The following is a 17,606-nucleotide window of genomic DNA, read 5'->3' on the forward strand; positions in this document are numbered from 1 at the left end:
GGTGTGATTTGTACGGCAGACATGTTATCTCAAAGTGGTTTACTGCTTAAAGATTGGGAGCTGCCTGTATCCATGGTGCAGATGCTTCTTAAAAGCACTTTGTCTATCCTTAGTCATTTCCCACATATGCTACCCATCTTCCCTGATATCAATATAGTGAATAGAAAATGTTTTCATATGTCAGTGTTTACAACTATACATGCTTAACTTCTTCAGTGCACAGTAGTCATTTGGTTTTAGGTATGAAGCTGTTATCTCACAGAAAAAACATCACTCCTCATTATGTGTAGAATTTGACATTGTCCTCATAGGAAAAACAACAGCATTTGTCACTGTTCAAATCTCTGAAACAACCTGTGTTTACATTAACCTAACCTTTAGGGGTGTGTATAGTATCAATAATCAACATTGCTTTCTTTTACACATCACCGCAATCTTTCCCTGATCTTAACCATGTAGTTTTTGTGCCTAAACCTAACCAAATCCTCACAATAGCTGTGGCGGATCAGCAGTCATATGAATATGTTTTCATATATATTTTAGTAGACTGTTACGTCATCTTCATCTTACTGTAACAGAAACAAGGAAAGACTAAAAGACAGGTGCCATGACACCAGGGTCCTGTTTCAGAAAACAGGTTTCATGGAAACTCTGGGTTTGTTAACCCTGAGATGAGGGTTTCCATGCCTGGAAGAGAGGTAACTAATCTAACCTGCTTGCTGGCAGGATTTCTTAAACACACCCAGTTTCTCCTCCTCTCATGCCTGACAATCCGTTTCTTTCCATCATTCATTCAAAGTCGATATCAAAGTAAACATCGGACCGCATTAATTTGGAGAGGTTTATATGAAGTATATATCTTCTGCTTCCAGCGGCACTTTGTTCCCATCAGGTTACAACTTAATAAATATATATGTATGATTTCAGTGGCATCCATTAAGGAAATTAAAGTCTGCAAGATAATGTGGTCTAGTGGCCTATGCTGAATAAAATGTAATAGTCTTAATTAACTTTTCCCCAACTCAGGCTCTTTCACTGTTGCTGTTTATTAAAGATAATTGTGCATTGCCCATTGCCTCATCATCTTTCTCGTCTAATCTTTTTGTTCCACTTACAGAAAAAACAGAGGCTCTGCTCCTTATTTACCTATTATCATGGTGAATTGCAGTATCTGAGTTTGATTGCCAATGGCTATTTTTTCATTCAACCACATGCACACTTGGCTCAGAATCAAGTGTCAAGTTGATGTCACACCCATGGCACCATCAGATAACAACCGACAGACTGTTTTAACATTTACACTCCCACGAAAACACATAATGGAGTCATACCTGGGCGGCAGCACCAATGAGGCTTTGTCTGGTTTCTCTCACAGCAGTGAAATTCTTTGGGGTTGTACAATGATGACCCACAGAGACTTGTTTCTGCATCATTGCTGTGGATGTGCAAAGATGAGCAAAAATAAACATAAAAACAGTCCACATCATAGTCAGACAACACAAATCATGGGCACACAATTCTTTGGACAGCATTGACTTAATTGACCTTAAAAATTACCAAAACATTGAATACACTAAAAGTCATACTAGCAACAATGCAGTAACAGGGTTAAATGTTCTCTGTGGTATCTTTGACGTTTTAGTAGTGCTGTGTAGCAGTCCTATGAGTAGGTCTCCGTTTTGTTTATCCTGTGCACATGCGCAACGAAGCACATACACATGTACATGCATGCAGTTTGCACAATACACATTCTTGCCAGTTTCATAGTATTCCACTAATTTACAGGTGGCACTAATGTGGCAAAAACCACAGCCCTGCACCAACAAAGTCAGATAAGAAGATTGTTAGATAGTAAAGATGTATGGAAACTCGGTTTTGCAAACATTTTATGACGAGGGAAATGCATTCAACATGTCTATCAGACTTCACACAATTCTGGTGAGTATGTATGTATGTATCCTACATTGCTTTGTACATCTCCCAATAAATTTGAAACAGTATAAGGGTAAAACCTGAGCTCACTGTCTTTAACATTGGTGCAAAATAACCATATATTAGTTTGGGTAGCAACCGAGCAGTTCTATTAAACCAGACTACATCAAAACATAGTATGTGGCTGTATGTAGCCTATGGTCAAATCTTGATTTTATAACTGTGATATATAACAAAATCACCAAACACATAAATTAAAGACAAAGACTGTGCTGTGATTTTGGCTATATTTATAGTATTCACAGAGAAAGTTAGAGGAGACAGTTAAGTTATTTTTTCAGGCTTTTGTCTTTATTACTTTCATAGTGAGAGAGAGATGGGAAAATTGGGTAGAGAGAGAGGATGACACGCAGCAAAGGGCCACAGACCGGACTCGAACCTCGGTTGCCGTGGTAAGGGTTAAGTCAAAATCGAACTCCACTCTCCCTCCCTCCTCCCTCCCCCACTGCCTTTCTGAAATCAAATCCTGGTTCACCGCAAACTTCCTCAAATTAAACAGTGATAAAACTGAACTTCTTATTATCGGCACCAAATCCTCCCTATCCAAAGCTGACAGTTTTTCCCTCACCATAGACAGCTCCACAGTGTCCCCCTCCCCACAGGTTAAGAGTCTGGGTGTCATCCTCGACAGCTCACTTTCTTTCCACTCCCACATTAATAACATCACTCGGTCTGCATATTTCCATCTACGCAACATTAATCGTCTCTGCCCCTCTCTCACCCCTCATATCACTGCCATTCTAGTTCACACCCTCATCACCTCGCGTATTGATTATTGTAATTCACTCCTCTTCAGTGTCCCCCACAAATCCCTCCATAAGCTCCAACTGGTCCAAAACTCTGCAGCCCGTATCATCACCGAACCCCCTCCTTTCACCACATCATCGCTGTCCTCCAGCAGCTCCACTGGCTGCCCCCTAATAGAACCTGTTTGAGCCAGAAACTCCAACTCAGTGACGAGGCACTAGCTGACCAGTGGTTGAAATATAATCACTCAGTCAGTCAGTCAGTAGATCAGTCAGTCATTCCAGATTATAGGGTTGGCCCTACTCTTGCGGTCCAGCCAAAAAAAAAAAAATAACACTAACACTGGCTAAAAACAACTATTTGGTACTGGGTAAGTTTGGATAAATATTTTGTAGGTAAAACACTGTCAATATGTGACCACATGGTTTTTACTGTGAAGACTTAAGTGATGATTGTTCGTGTCACCACTGCAAAAAATAAAGTTGTGTGGGTCTCAATGTGATACTGTAGTTAAAACCTTTGGTTGACTTACCTTTGGGGCTGAGTTGCAAGAGTCTAAAAAGAAAAATACAAAAAATACAAAAATGTTTATGTCTCAAAGGGCATCAATAAGGCTTTAATTACACCAAAGTTTACACCAAATAAATAGATTTAAACAAATAAATAAATGGTAGATGTGTGAGATTATTGTTATAGTGCATACATTGTTTTGGGAATCTTACCTCACTTTTATGAGTGACGACAATTAGTGAGTCACATAAGCTGATAAAGGAAAAAAAAGTTTGTTTTCTTACCTGCGGTTCCACACCTGTGGACATAAAACACAAAACATTTTCAGTGCATGTGGGGGATCACCAGCATACCCCAGCAGAAATGTCAACATTTCTTCCAACTAGACAAAATGCAATACAAGACCATATGTGAATGACTCACACTCATCCACATTTGCCTTGTCTACGCTCTGAAAACTAGACAAAAAAACACCTTACCAACAAAAACTACTAAAATATATAAATATATAAATATTCAGCACAGTCAGTGACACACCTGCTTCTTCTTCACAGCAGCTGGAATTAATGAGTCGTATTTTAAGATTGTCATCAATCGAACAGCAGCACTCAGTCTTATTGTCATACTGGTCATGACCACAGCACTGGTGATGACTGGACTTCCTAGCCAGGATCTTCTTGTTGTAAATCGAACCACAACACAGCTGATTGTCCACATCAAAAGCCACTGTGGAAAAAATAAGTGTACTTTATGGCACAACTGAGATGATTCAACTTTACATTCTTTGTTTTGCCAAAGTTTAAAGGTGGGTCTCATGATATTTGTTGCAGTTCTACTCACCATTACCACAATTTTGCATCTTAAGTGACTGACTGGGTGATTTCTTGAGTGGGTTGTTGGGGTTCATTGACATATTTTCCATTACAGACTGTGGGATCTGAGCTGTAAAGGCAAAGATCAAGTCAACATGCAGGCACCAGTTCTATGATTTCCATGAAAATGTGAGTTGCATGAAGGCCCCCACATGCTGAGGTATTTTCATGTCTCATCTGAAAATTGACAATCATGACAGAAGTGCTAAAATCTTTGGTTGTGAATCTTCAACGGAAAGTAAGACATTTTTGCAATGTAACATCTACAAACCAACTGATTTGAACGCAGCATGGAATTATAGAAAACACCAGCCAATGCTTCACACTGTACATATATGAACATGCAAATACTACATGGGCATGTATGCACAGTATTGTATCTATTATAAACACCATTTTTGATTAAGTCAGAAAAAAAAACTCCAGAACAAAAGCCAAAGTTGTTTCTGCATAATTTTTAGAACATGACAATGGTGCAGATGGAGTTAAAGAGCTGTGACTAAAGAGGCATCCATTGCTCTATCTGACATTCCTCAGGACTAATATACAGTCAAATGTAAATTGCAACTAAGGTTTCAATAATGTGTTAAACTGACAATAGATCAGTCTGGCACAGTGTGACGTGTTAAACTTGTAAGGCTGTATCACGCAGTGTATAGTGGCCTTAAGAGTTGCCCTTCAGTTGTACCTGTGTCCTCTACACAGCAACTTGAATTCATGTGTTGTATCTCAAGAACTCCATTCATCGGACAGCAGCAATGAGTGATGGTGTTAAACTGGTCATAACCACAGCACTGGTGGTGATTGGATGTCCTCGCCATGACCTTCTTTTTATTAGTGAGACCACAACACAGCTGTTTCTCCTCATGAATAGTCTCTGTGGAAAAGATCAGTTTGGTTCTTTGAACTGTATCACTTTTACACCCCTTTACTTTTTAACCCCTGCAGACCACAAGTGTTGAAAAGAACACATGTTGCATACACTGTGGGAATGGTAGAAATTACAATGACAAAGCCTAAAAAACTGTATTTTGTAAGTGTACACTGTATGTTTATATGATGTTTTAATTCCATTAGGTGTGTCTAACTCCACTCACCGTTACCACAACATTGGGCCTTTGGCACAGGTTTGGCTAAAACAGTTGACTGACAGCATATTTCATTAAGTGGGCTGTAGGCGTCTAGTCCACAACAAGCTGACACCTTTTGACTCAGACCCAGAGTAACTTTACCTGTAAGAACAGAGATCAACTGAAGAGACAGACACCAGCACCAACAACAATAAAGAACATCCAGTGAGCAGCAGCAGTATTATGTATCTACTAAAATGGTGACTGGTTGTATTTGTTGAATTAAATATTAAACAGATTATTGATAGCATAGATAGTTTATGAACCTCTTTCCACAGGAAACAGAATTCAGTATTCAATACCATGTTGTTTAGACTGTTGCCAACATTCACTTGTCAGTCATGGAGTTCCACAGAGGATTTTTATGTGAATTGTGTAGTTCTGCATTCCTTGTATTCATTTAGGTTACATAATACATACTTTCATTTTGATGACAAAATCATAAAACCACAAAAATAGTGGATTAGTAACACAGAGATGCGCTTGGTTAATTTCTTCATTCAACACATGAAGGGACGTTGTATCAAGCTCTAAAACATCTGTATATAATTCTGTATATTGGTTATTTTCACCTGGTTGGATTTGATGACATCATTGGGCTATCTTTAACCGTGTGAACTGATCATGTGTTTAATAGATTCCCTACTTATACTTTAAGCATCATACTGCTGTTTCATATTTAAAGTCGGTTATGATGCAATCATCACATTGTCTCCTGCTTTGTCTAGAGACAAGTCCGCATAGATTTGTTGCTGATGTCAGAGGAAGAGTGATGTAGCAACAAGTTGTAATCCAGGGCAAATGTAAATTGAAGCCTTTTTCTGTTCTTCATGCTATTAAGCGCTTTTATTTATTTTATTAAATTCTCTCACTTTTCACCACATTTAACAGCTCCCCTCTCATTCATTTTTTTGAATAATCACAAAACCAACATTCCCATTTCTAGCTGGTTTCACACAAATGTGTGGCTGTTACCTTCACAACAAGTCGCTGCAGTAGGGTTGAAAGCCAGTTCTCCACAACATGACAGCCCTGCCCCTGGATGAAGTCGATTCTCACAACACACAGCCTCGCGGATATCATACTGTACTCCCTTGCAAGTTTTTCTACAAGACACAGATACCATATTACATGCTATTATCGCTCACATTAGCATTACGTTAGCATAAATAGTTATTTTACAGTTCCTGTAATGCCAATGTACATCTCACTTATCCTTTGCAATACCGCCCTCTGATGGACTTCAGTGAAAACACTCTCAACTAGTTACAGAGGTATCCATAATATACAGTACATATGTACAGTATTTACTTGTACATACAAGCATTTCCTTGCTGTGCCTGTGAATGTATCACAGAGGAGAAAACATGACCTAGTCGATCACCGCAAATGGTCAGTAATGTTGAAAGCCAACTAGACTAACTAGTATTGTGTCGACCTTTAGTCATACATATGGCATGGATGTTTAATGTTTAGAGACCTCCATTTTTCCAGTTTTTACTGAAGTTTGAATAATGTAATGTGTCAGTGTACTCTGAAATTAAATCATAGAACTAAAAGTTTTGAACAAACAGTACCCATGGAATGTTGTTCAGTTCAGTTGTTCTTTCTACAATGGAAATCATATATGGTTCAGACAGTTAACCCCAACACTGTTGCAGAGGTACCCACGAATGTGTTGCACTTGTAGTTGGCTTTGCTTTCACATTCTGTCCAGTTTATCCCAAGCCAGCTCCACAGGGTTTAAGTCTGCCTTCGTACATACAGAGGGTTTGTAAGTCATCAACATTTCTCTCAAAGACTATTTGGACTAGACAAACCAAACTTTTATATATCAAACCTAACATTAAAAGATCATTACATGTTACATTTCATTCACAAGATTTATTTGAATGGAAGAATTTAGATGTGACATCTGACTCCAACCGACGGTTTGCGACATCAAAATATGCAACAAAAGAAAGCAACCAAAGAACAGTTACTGAGTTTTTTTATATAGGTCTACCTTGAGTCAAAATAGGTACAGCTTATTTGTTTTATTTCTTATGATAAACTTTACAGGCAAATATATTAGAAGGGCCATGAAAGGCTAACAAAGTCATTCCCAAAATAACATGTTTGTATTCTGTTATACGTTATAAGCAACAATTAGGAATTATTGTTGCATCTTTTGTGCTATGGGACAAAATCAGCTCTATATATTGCCCAATTTTAACAGAAAATGTTGAAAAATACCGTTGTGTGGTCTGTTTTGATATGGCTGCTTAGCTTGGAGACAGTTACCTTTACTTGTTGCAACTGTCCCCACCCTATCAGCCATGGCAGAACATCATGTTCTACCTAAATATACTGACCTTGACACACACACTAACCATGTCACTTAGAAGTCAACAAAACAATGATTCAAACTAAGTAAGTTTTGATTAATTCAGACAACAGCTCAGGGCAGTTTGACAAAAATGTGACAACTCATGAAAAAATGATCGAACTGAAAGCACAGTATGATCGGTCTACCCGTGTCCTCACATGCATTTACAGGCCAGCAACGTGCAGATGATTGTTCACTTAAGATTGCGTGGATTTTGGCGCAACACAAGAAAGCATTCAGCGATGGGACAGTGGTGAAGGAGTGCTTAAATGCGGCTGCAGAGACTTTACTTGACGGTAAAAAAACGACATGTGTGGAAAAAATCAAGCAAATCTCATTGTCAGCTTCAACAACAACCAACAAGAAAATCTGAACTATTAGCAGAAGATGTACTGGCACAGCTTGATGCAGCTGTTCAAAACGCAGTATGTGTCACGTTTTTCTGTCACATTTTGCCATGGCAAACACTTTTTGTTAGTTTTGTTTTGAAATCTTTGCACTTCCTGTTTTATTTTGTATTGGTTTCCTTGTGTGTCTGTGTTTTGCTTCTTGTCTTGGTCTTGTTTTTGTGTAGTAATTGTCTGCCCCGCCCTAATGTGTTTCACCTGTGTTTAATCACCCTCGCCTCCCTTGTCTATATAGTCTTTGTGCTTCCCTTTGTCATTGTCAGATCGTCTGTTGTTTAACGGCTGTAGTTACCTGTTTTTTCCCTGTTGTTTTTTCCTGTTGTCTTGCTGTTTTGCTCATGCCTGTTCATGTCACGTTCATGTCACGTCACGTCACGTTCAAGTCTGGATTTTGCTAAATAAACCTGCCTGCACCGTCTCCCACGCGTTGGCTGCATCTGGGTTCAACTTACCGTAATCACCTGACAGTATGCATTTCCTTAGCCATTGATGAGTCCACAGATGTAACAGATAATGCCCAGCTTTTGGTGTATGTGAGATTTCTTCACAAAGAGAAGAAAGAGATGTGTGAGGACCTGTTGGGTTTAACTTGAGACACATACAAGAGGAGGGGATATATATGAGGGGATAAAGGAGATGCTCACAAAAAGAAAGATTAATCTGAAGCAAGTAGTGTCAGTCACCACGGATGGTGCACCTGCCATGGTTGGTAGAGAGAAGGGGGCTGTGGCACGGATGAAACAAGACAACCCTGATCTCATAGCCTACCACTGTATCATCCATCAGACTGTTCTCTGTGCCATTCTGTCTGAAGAGTTTGCTGAAGTAATGAATACCATGATGAGACTCATCAACTTCCTCAGGGCATCCTCATCCCATCAGCATCGACTGCTGAGAGAATTTCTGAAAGAAATGGAGGCAGATGCGAATGACCTACTACTCCACAACAACGTGAGATGGCTAAGCAAAGGGAATGCACTGGGATGCTTCTGTTCCATCCAAAAGGAAATAGCTGCTTTCTTACAGCAGCTCAAGAGACAAAACGCAACACAGTTTGCAAACTTTTTGCAAGATAACAAGATGGATGCGGTGGCTTTTTTGTTGGACATCACAGGACACCTTAATAAGCTCAATTTAAAGCTGCAGGGTCAGAAAAATTCTGTCTGTGATATGATGAAAACTGTCCGCTCCTTCCAGATGAAGCTGGACATTTTTTAAAGAAGATCTCCAAGGAGAGTGTGAGCACTTCCCACAAATGCAACACAAATTCCCACACCCCACAAATTCAGGGTAAGAGAGACATTTCCCCTTATGTCAGCTTCATAGACAAGCTGATTGGAAACTTCTGTCATCGATTTGACAGCTTCAACCTTGGACACCAGCTCCTCCTGCTAATCGAGAATCCATTCCTTATCAGAGAAATCAGAGGATTTTCAAAGGAGGTGACACAGACCTTCAAGTGGGCACATCCTGGATCTTTACAGTTAGAGCTCACTGATCTGCAAGCAGAGTTGCTCTGAGAGAGCATTTGAAAACAACTGACTCTGCCTATTTCTGGTTACAGATTGTGCCTGAATCCATTTTTCCTGGTCTAACCAAAGTAGCACTACACACCTTAACCATGTTTGGATCAACTTACAGCTGTGAGACAGCTTTCTTACGATGAACATTATTAAAACAAGTACTGTTCCAGGCTTACCAATGAGCATCTCCACATGAGCATGAGAATGGCACTAATCCCATTTAAGCCAAGATTCAAACTGCTGGCAGGAAATTTACATGCCACATTTCTCTCACTAGGAAAGGGAAATTTGGAAAAGGAGGGAAGGAGAGGAGAGAGGAGAAAGGGCAGCTGTTCAAAGTCTGCACTTTTCCTTTTGCTCAGTAAATATTGCCCTGTTCTTTTTTACTGGAAATGTAGGCAATGAAGGCTTCCTGTGGTTATTTTTATTTTAAATTGTAGTTAATACATGTTTAAAAAAGGGGGTGGGCAGCTCAAAGGTCTTTTGTTTACATTTTTTCTTAAAGATGCACTTTTATTTTATTAAAAGATTCTGAATGTTTTTACATTACTCTAAGTTCAGGCTGCCAAAGCTGTGCTTTGCCATTTTATTTATTTTATTCAGAAGAAATCAGTTACTTGAAATGTAGTAAAGACAACTACAGTAATGTTTTCCATTCAGTGCCATAGAAGTTCAGACTTATCGGTATGTTTAAAGTATATCGAAAACACTAAATTTGACCAATTAAATGATATAGAAAAGTGTCTGTGAATGTTCTCATTCGTTCCAGGTCTAGTTATCTCTCTCAATTAAATCGAAAGGCAACTGGACTTGTATTGTCTGTGGAAGACGTTTCGCCTCTTATCCAAGCGGCTTCATCAGTTCATTCATGTATTGGTCTCTCTAGTCCGCACTAGTCTGACCAAGCAAATGGAGAAAACCCAGGTATTGAACCTCTTTGTGGGTGGGTCCACCAAAGTACCTGTGAAAGTACTGGTTTCACCTGACATTGTTGTGGTCTCATGTGGATTGACCGTCGTTAGGGGTCAGGTGACCCTGTTGTTGTTCCCTGTGAACGACAGTCGTTAGGGTCAGGTGGCCCCTGGTGGATGACGATCGTTGAGAGTCGTCTGAGGTTATGTTGTTGACCCTCCTGGGTACCGATGAAAGGGCGACATTGTAGATGGGGGATAGATGGTGTCGCAGACCACCTCCCCTGTTTAGCGATGGCCTCTCCACTTTTACATAGATGGCTTCCTTGACTCCCCTTTCAAACCATCTGTCCTCCCTGTCCAAGATTTTGACATTGCTGTCTTCAAAGGAGTGTGCCTTTTCCTTTAGGTGGGAGTAGACAGCTGAGACAGGGCCTGAAGAGTTTGCCCTCCTGTGTTGGGCCATACGTTTGTTTAAAGGTTGTTTAGTTTCCCCAATATATAGGTCATTGCAATCCTCACTGCATTTGACCGCATATATCAGGTTGCTTTTCTGATTGTGTGGTGTTTTGTCTTTTGGGTGTACCAGTTTCTGCCTGAGTGTGTTAGTTAAAGAGAAACAACAACACGCTCCAGAAAGAATACCAACATGGAGGATGCTGAGAAAATGCAAGATAAACGCAGAAATATAGTCATTCCATACGTGTCTGGGGTCTCAGAGAAACTCCGGAGGATTTTTAACAAACATCAAATCCCTGTATGTTTCAAACCCAGTAACACACTCAGGCAGAAACTGGTACACCCCAAAGACAAAACACCACACAATCAGAAAAGCAACCTGATATATGCGGTCAAATGCAGTGAGGATTGCAATGACCTATATATTGGGGGAACTAAACAACCTTTAAACAAACGTATGGCCCAACACAGGAGGGCAAACTCTTCAGGCCCTGTCTCAGCTGTCTACTCCCACCTAAAGGAAAAGGCACACTCCTTTGAAGACAGCAATGTCAAAATCTTGGACAGGGAGGACAGATGGTTTGAAAGGGGAGTCAAGGAAGCCATCTATGTAAAAGTGGAGAGGCCATCGCTAAACAGGGGAGGTGGTCTGCGACACCATCTATCCCCCATCTACAATGTCGCCCTTTCATCGGTACCCAGGAGGGTCAACAACATAACCTCAGACGACTCTCAACGATCGTCATCCACCAGGGGCTCACCTGACCCTAACGACTGTCGTTCACAGGGGACAACAACAGGGTCACCTGACCCCTAACGACGGTCGTCCACATGAGACCACAACAATGGTCAGGTGAAACCAGTACTTTCACAGGTACTTTGGTGGACCCACCCACAAGAGGTTCAATACCTGGGTCTTTCTCCATTTGCTTGGTCAGACTAGTGCGGACTAGAGAGACCAATACATGATGAACTGATGAAGCCGCTTGGATAAGAGGCGAAACGTCTTCCACAGACAAATACAAGTCCAGTTGCCTTCGATTTAATTTGAGAGAGAGATATAGAAAAGTGCGTATGTTGTTTTTTATTTACATCAGGGTACACTATTTCAAGTGACAATATAAGATTCGGACTTTGCTGGGAGGACATTTTTGTAACTGGACCTTTTTGAATTTTAATTGAATACCCCTGCACTAGAGGAAAGCTCATAGGGTCATTGGACACATAAGGATGGATCTTTTGGTAACTATTAATATGCCAACTTGTATTGCAATACAGGCTTCAGGATTTGGGATATCATGGCCCCAAAAGTTGTTGAGATTTTGACCTGGGGCATTAGGTCAGGAATGATCAAAATCAATCATTAAGAATAATCCTCCAGATTCACTACACTTGTCTGTTCTTGTAAGGATCTTTGCTGACACATTGCTCTCCTTACCATAACCTGAACCACACACACACGCGCGCGCGCGCAAAGAACGCTCAAGGCAAAACTCACCGGTAGTTGCAGTCTAGTCTCTTAGAACCTGCGTTAGTGCCCACGTGAGACTCTGTCAAAAAACACAATAGTTTCAATTTGAGTCATCAGGTAAAATCTGTTCATGCAATCCACACTTTTTTTGTTTGTCTTTGTTAAAATGCAATGACCTAATTGACATGTTACGTTTAACTGTTTATCTGTGTGTGGCCATCCACGCATAGTTACAGTAGGAAACAGGATGTTTAGTGTAAATGGTGATTTCCTGCTGAGGACTGCTCTCAAGCGCTTCTCGACCTAGTTCAGGGGCATAAGTCAGGCGGTGGTCAGACCTCCACACCTTTACCTCACGCTGCCCGTTATCTTTTCACTTGCCGCGCACGGCATGATCAACAAGCTCGGATCGGGGTTTCCCATTTTAACAAGCAAGGGGAAAAAAACATAGTAAATACCATCCTGAACCACATGCCATAAAAGAAAGAAAGAAAAATATATATATCTTCGGACGTTTTATGACCTTGAGACGTGCTGCGTAAAACCCTCTACCATCTCCATCTAGTGCTGGACTCAGGTCACACACAGGCCAATATATTTCAAAATGGGAGCTCATCATGCACACAGTGAGAAACTGTGCAAACAACAAGACTAAAGAAACCTCAGAGACTGCAGTATGCAGAATTAGGACATTTCTACCCGGAATTCCACCACCTCCAACAATCTTCCCACGGCCACTGCAGTCGACCTCTCTTTCTTTCTTTCTCTCTCTCTCTCTCTCACACACACACACACACACACACACACACACACACACACACACACACAGGAGCGGTAGTTTAAGTAGCATCCCAACAAGGACTTGGAAAAAAAACAAAGAAAAAATCCACCAGAGAAACTAACAATGAGTTAGTGATCAAGTGTCCCCTGTGGCTGGAGATTAATCAAGGAAACTGAGTGAATTACTTACCACACACACAGGTGAAGCCGTAAATCAGCCACCCTAAAAGAATGTAACCAGATAATTATAATGTTGATTGTAAACTGTCACTGGTAGTTACAAATTCCATCATTTGTTGAGAGACAGCCTACCTAATCCGAGAAACCAAAGCAGAGACATCACGGAGCTTTTTTGGACCATTTGACAGTCTGCTGCACCCCAGTGTGATCCAAACAGATTAAATAAATAGACTAACAATAGCCACGCCCACATGATAACATCTAAAAATATGACACTATAAATATGTGGTTTCAAGGTGAAGTGTGCGCCATAGGCGAAGTCAAACCTCAGGATATAGCCTTCATAGACTACATGCAAGTATTTTGTTCTGAAATGTAGAGGAGTAGTACAAAGTTGTGCTTAACTGTACTCATTACAATAAATGTAGCCCACTTGTTTACCACTGCGCACAGAGGGCACCCAGCTGCACGACCTTTTTGAATTTGTACAATAATAAACTTACATGTTAACATAAAGCTTTTGCTCTGCTTAACACATGCTATCGGACCACATCTAAGTTGAAACGGTCTTTCATGAAAACCGCCTGATGATTGTGCCATTTGTCCTGTCTGATGAGTAAAGCAGATAGCCTACATGTTTATATGGGTTTTATTGAAATGTATGTGTTTCTAAAGAGTTTCCACATATGTGTTTTACAGAACTACAATGTAGCCTACATTTTAAAACATGAACTGACTGGAGGCGAGTGAATAATAAACTCTTTATCATATTATCACACAAGTATCAAACACAGCACGGATGTCTTGCCTTTTGATGCTTTGCTCCTGTCTAACGAAAGGAATCTAAAGTGGGACTGCCTGATTTTTCTGTGGCTGATCCAGCTGAGTCCATTCCTGTACGTGGCAGTGGTTTCCAAGTTGAATCTTTTATTTTCGTTTAATCCTGAGGTGCTGGGAAACATTGACCCGTAAGTAGCCTGTTTATATCTTTGGTGGACCCTATTAAACCCGCTTCGTGATATCTTGTTGACTTGCCATCTGCTGATCTAACTGATGGTTTCCATACAAAGCCATGAGCAAGAATGGAAATTATCCTCAAGTAAGCTGTAAGTAGCCCCCACACACACTGTAACAAATGCCTGGAAATTTCGACAGTACAATCCTGTTATCGTTAAATGAGACAAAAGTTGATTTTTTTGCCCCCCTCTTCATCCTTCAAATGAATAGGTGAGTGCCCCTTTGCCCTGCTTGTTAGCATTTGCAAAATACATCACATTTTCAATCAAGTTGTATTGATTATCTAGTAGAATGCCATTAAACAAGGGGAGTTATTTTACTTGTAATGTTAGTCTTAAAGCAAGAGATCTCCTCCTGACTTATCTTTATGTTTAGGATTATTTCGCTAAAATGAACTGTATTCAGAGTGAATGTAAAGAGCATTGGACTTGAATTAAGTTTAAATCATAGGGACTGCAGATGGAAATTAGCCGCTTGGCTATAATCTGTCATATTCACATGTATATGTTCATTAATATGTACTGTCCCTTGTTTTTAAATAAATAAACTCCAAACTCCAAATAGCTGTACAGTTGCTAACTGGGAAAACCTCCCCCTGTTGCGATCTGAAAACGTTGGTAACACTGTAATGGTAACTTTTTATGACCCGTTTCACTGGCAGTTTCTCCTTGTGGCAGAGAGAGGAGCTGAACTCTGATCCAGATCCTCCAAACTACAGGACGAGTTTCATCTTAACTTTACTTTGTGTTAGCATCTGCTTAGTACACGTCTCCAAAGGACGCTGCTGATTTTATTTAGATAACGTTACTTTACTGTTGGGACTGAATTGACCGGGAGCTTGTTTGCTAATGTTAGCAAGCTTCCTAAACTGTCATCATATGTTACTTTCACTATAATTACACTGAAATGTATTACACTAATGTGGCTGTTCAACACGGTTCAGTTCTATATCATAACACCTTATAATGTATATAAGAAAAAGAAAATGACTCATCTATGAATGGGTGGAGGGATTTCAGTTTCCCTGGTACATATCATTTGCAGTGTGACTGTTTTTTCTTTGTCAAGTTTCAGGCGACACACCAGGAAGTTGTATTCACCACTTCATGATCAGCACTGAGGGGACCTTTGTGAGAGCACCCAGCCAGCTGGCCGCGCTCGCTGCAGTCTTTTCTACACTGTAAATAATTTTCCTGTAAAATAACAGTAAAGAACTGGCAGCAGGGACGCCAGCAATATACTGTAATTTTACGGTATTCATACTGTAAATTTACTTTACAGTAATGGCTGTAAACCAGAAATACAGTATATTTCTGTATTCAAACTGTTAATTGATTTCACAGTCTAATACAATAAAAAAAATAAAAATAAATGCAGCTTATTTTTATGATTATTTGGAAATTACAATGATATTCTGTTCAACATGTTACTTTAACTTCTCATAGTTTACTGTAGACAGGCACAGTATATACAATAACTCAATTTAGCAGTTTCCTTAAATATCAGTCTTAAATGCAATCAATATTAGAACTTCATTATTCTCAGGGCTATAGACAATTGCTTAATATGTCAAGCAGAAGATCATTTCTGGCTGCTTTTTAGTGCCACCGTATCAGTCTTAACGCTGAAATGTTTAACCTTAACTGAGTTGCAATGTTAAGATTATGAAAGAAAGGCCACAGCTGATGCAAAACGGTTTGACAAATCATATACAGAGTTGGGAGAACTAACGTTAGGATATGTGAAGCGCACAGTGACAGAAATAAACAAAATGCATTTACAAAGAGTACAGAAAGTCAATATTTTCACAGCAATTTTCCGTTTTAAACGGACAAATACAACCCTATAAGCCTTGAGGATTCAAGTGTCTCTTTCACCGAACTAGCTTACTTCCGTTAGCTCATTCTAAAACACACTTCATTAAAAGTCGACACAAACAAAATAAAACTCACCAAAACTAACTCTAGGCGATGTTCCAAAAAATCCTATGATTTGGTTGAAATAAATCGTTAACCACCGGGCAAGATATAATGTTGGCCTCTCGTTAACAGGTGCTGCTCCTCGGATGCAGACCAAGATTAAACAACAACAACAAAAAACAAAATCCTAATATTGTTTCGGCTAGCCTATTCAAATCTAAGCATCACTGTATAACGAGACAAACTCCTGAGCGTTATATCAAACATTCTTGGCAATATCAATAAGATAGCCCCCACACAAGCAAAGAAAATAATAGACCGGAATGATGGTGATGAAGTCTGATGATATGCAGCACATGTCCACTAAATTGTCTGTCCTCTTCTGGAAAATTTCCAAAAAATACTGTAGTGTCCTGTAATTTAAAACATCAGCATACTGTTTACGGCCTCTGTACAGTTGCTCCAAGTTAAGAAGCCCACAATGCATTGCTAACTACAGTACTAAACTGTTAAACATAAAAACAGTATTTTAGTGTTGAAAATTGGCTGTAAATTTACAGCAATTGCTTACAGTGTACTCACTACAACTTCAATCTTCAGTCCCAAGATGAAGCTGCACGCACACTGGAATTCATTCAAAGGTGAGATGCACTATTCAAAGATGTTTATTCAATGTATTAAAATATAGTTTTATAGCAAGACTGCCAAGGAATAATTTATCAACTCTTAGAGTATAGGGGAAAAAATGTAGTTCTTTTTGTTAGCAGTTAATTTATCAATAACTTATACTGCAGCATGTTTTATATATGTACAACAGTTTATGGTAAAAATCTGCAAATATAGCTCCTGTGGAAAAAAAGTGTAAATAAACAGTAATAAACTGCTAATCCTTCATCAGTATTTTACTGTAAAAGTAGAAAATTACAGCTTTTTGCTGTATTTACACAAAAGGTAGCAGCAACAGCATGGTACCGTTAATTTTACAGTAAAATAATGGCAACCGTGCTTCCAGTTGTTTTCTGTTTTTTAACTGCGAAAACATTTTACAATGTAGTATAAACACGCTCTGTCAGAAGTTCACTTGAGTGAATTTTCGGCTTTAAACTGTAGATGTGTTATCCACATGATTAGCTCTCGTTTTTGTTGCTCCCGGTTTTTTTTTTATTTCCTAATTGTTTTGTCCGCGGCTGATGATGGGGCAATAAAACTCCAGTACAAAACAAACTGATTTGGAGTTTGGGAGGGGCAGTAGTAGTAGGCTGCTGCACAAAACGTACAGATACAGAGCATTTGAAAAAATCCATTGCATTTTCACAGCTG

At 39.6% G+C, this 17,606-nt stretch overlaps 1 protein-coding gene across 1 annotated transcript; it reads right to left on the reverse strand.

Moving 5' to 3' along the window:
- Positions 1 to 1,660: 1,660 nt before the first annotated feature.
- Positions 1,661 to 13,510, reverse strand: LOC111238901 (galaxin-like). Its single transcript, XM_022768621.1, has 11 exons — positions 13,483 to 13,510; positions 13,361 to 13,393; positions 12,418 to 12,469; positions 6,227 to 6,357; positions 5,219 to 5,353; positions 4,810 to 4,998; positions 4,090 to 4,191; positions 3,787 to 3,975; positions 3,534 to 3,547; positions 3,272 to 3,294; positions 1,661 to 1,688 (listed from the first exon to the last, which is right to left on the reverse strand). The coding sequence occupies exons 1-11, from the start codon at positions 13,508 to 13,510 to the stop codon at positions 1,661 to 1,663; spliced, it is 924 nt and encodes a 307-aa protein (XP_022624342.1).
- Positions 13,511 to 17,606: the final 4,096 nt, after the last annotated feature.

Source organism: Seriola dumerili, unplaced genomic scaffold (genome assembly GCF_002260705.1).
Source record: "Seriola dumerili isolate Sdu_G_001 unplaced genomic scaffold, Sdu_1.0 BDQW01001731.1, whole genome shotgun sequence".
Classification (NCBI taxonomy): domain Eukaryota; kingdom Metazoa; phylum Chordata; class Actinopteri; order Carangiformes; family Carangidae; genus Seriola; species Seriola dumerili.

Bases quoted from the DNA above. Each gene is read 5' to 3' on its own strand.
- LOC111238901 (XM_022768621.1), bottom strand. From the start codon at position 13,510: ATGTCTCTGCTTTGGTTTCTCGGATTAG. The intron at 12,470-13,360 runs GTAAGTAATTCA...GTTTTTTGACAG, and splicing joins CGGCTTCACCTGTGTGTGTG to AGTCTCACGTGGGCACTAAC. The intron at 4,999-5,218 runs GTGAGTGGAGTT...TCTTTTCCACAG, and splicing joins GGCCCAATGTTGTGGTAACG to AGACTATTCATGAGGAGAAA.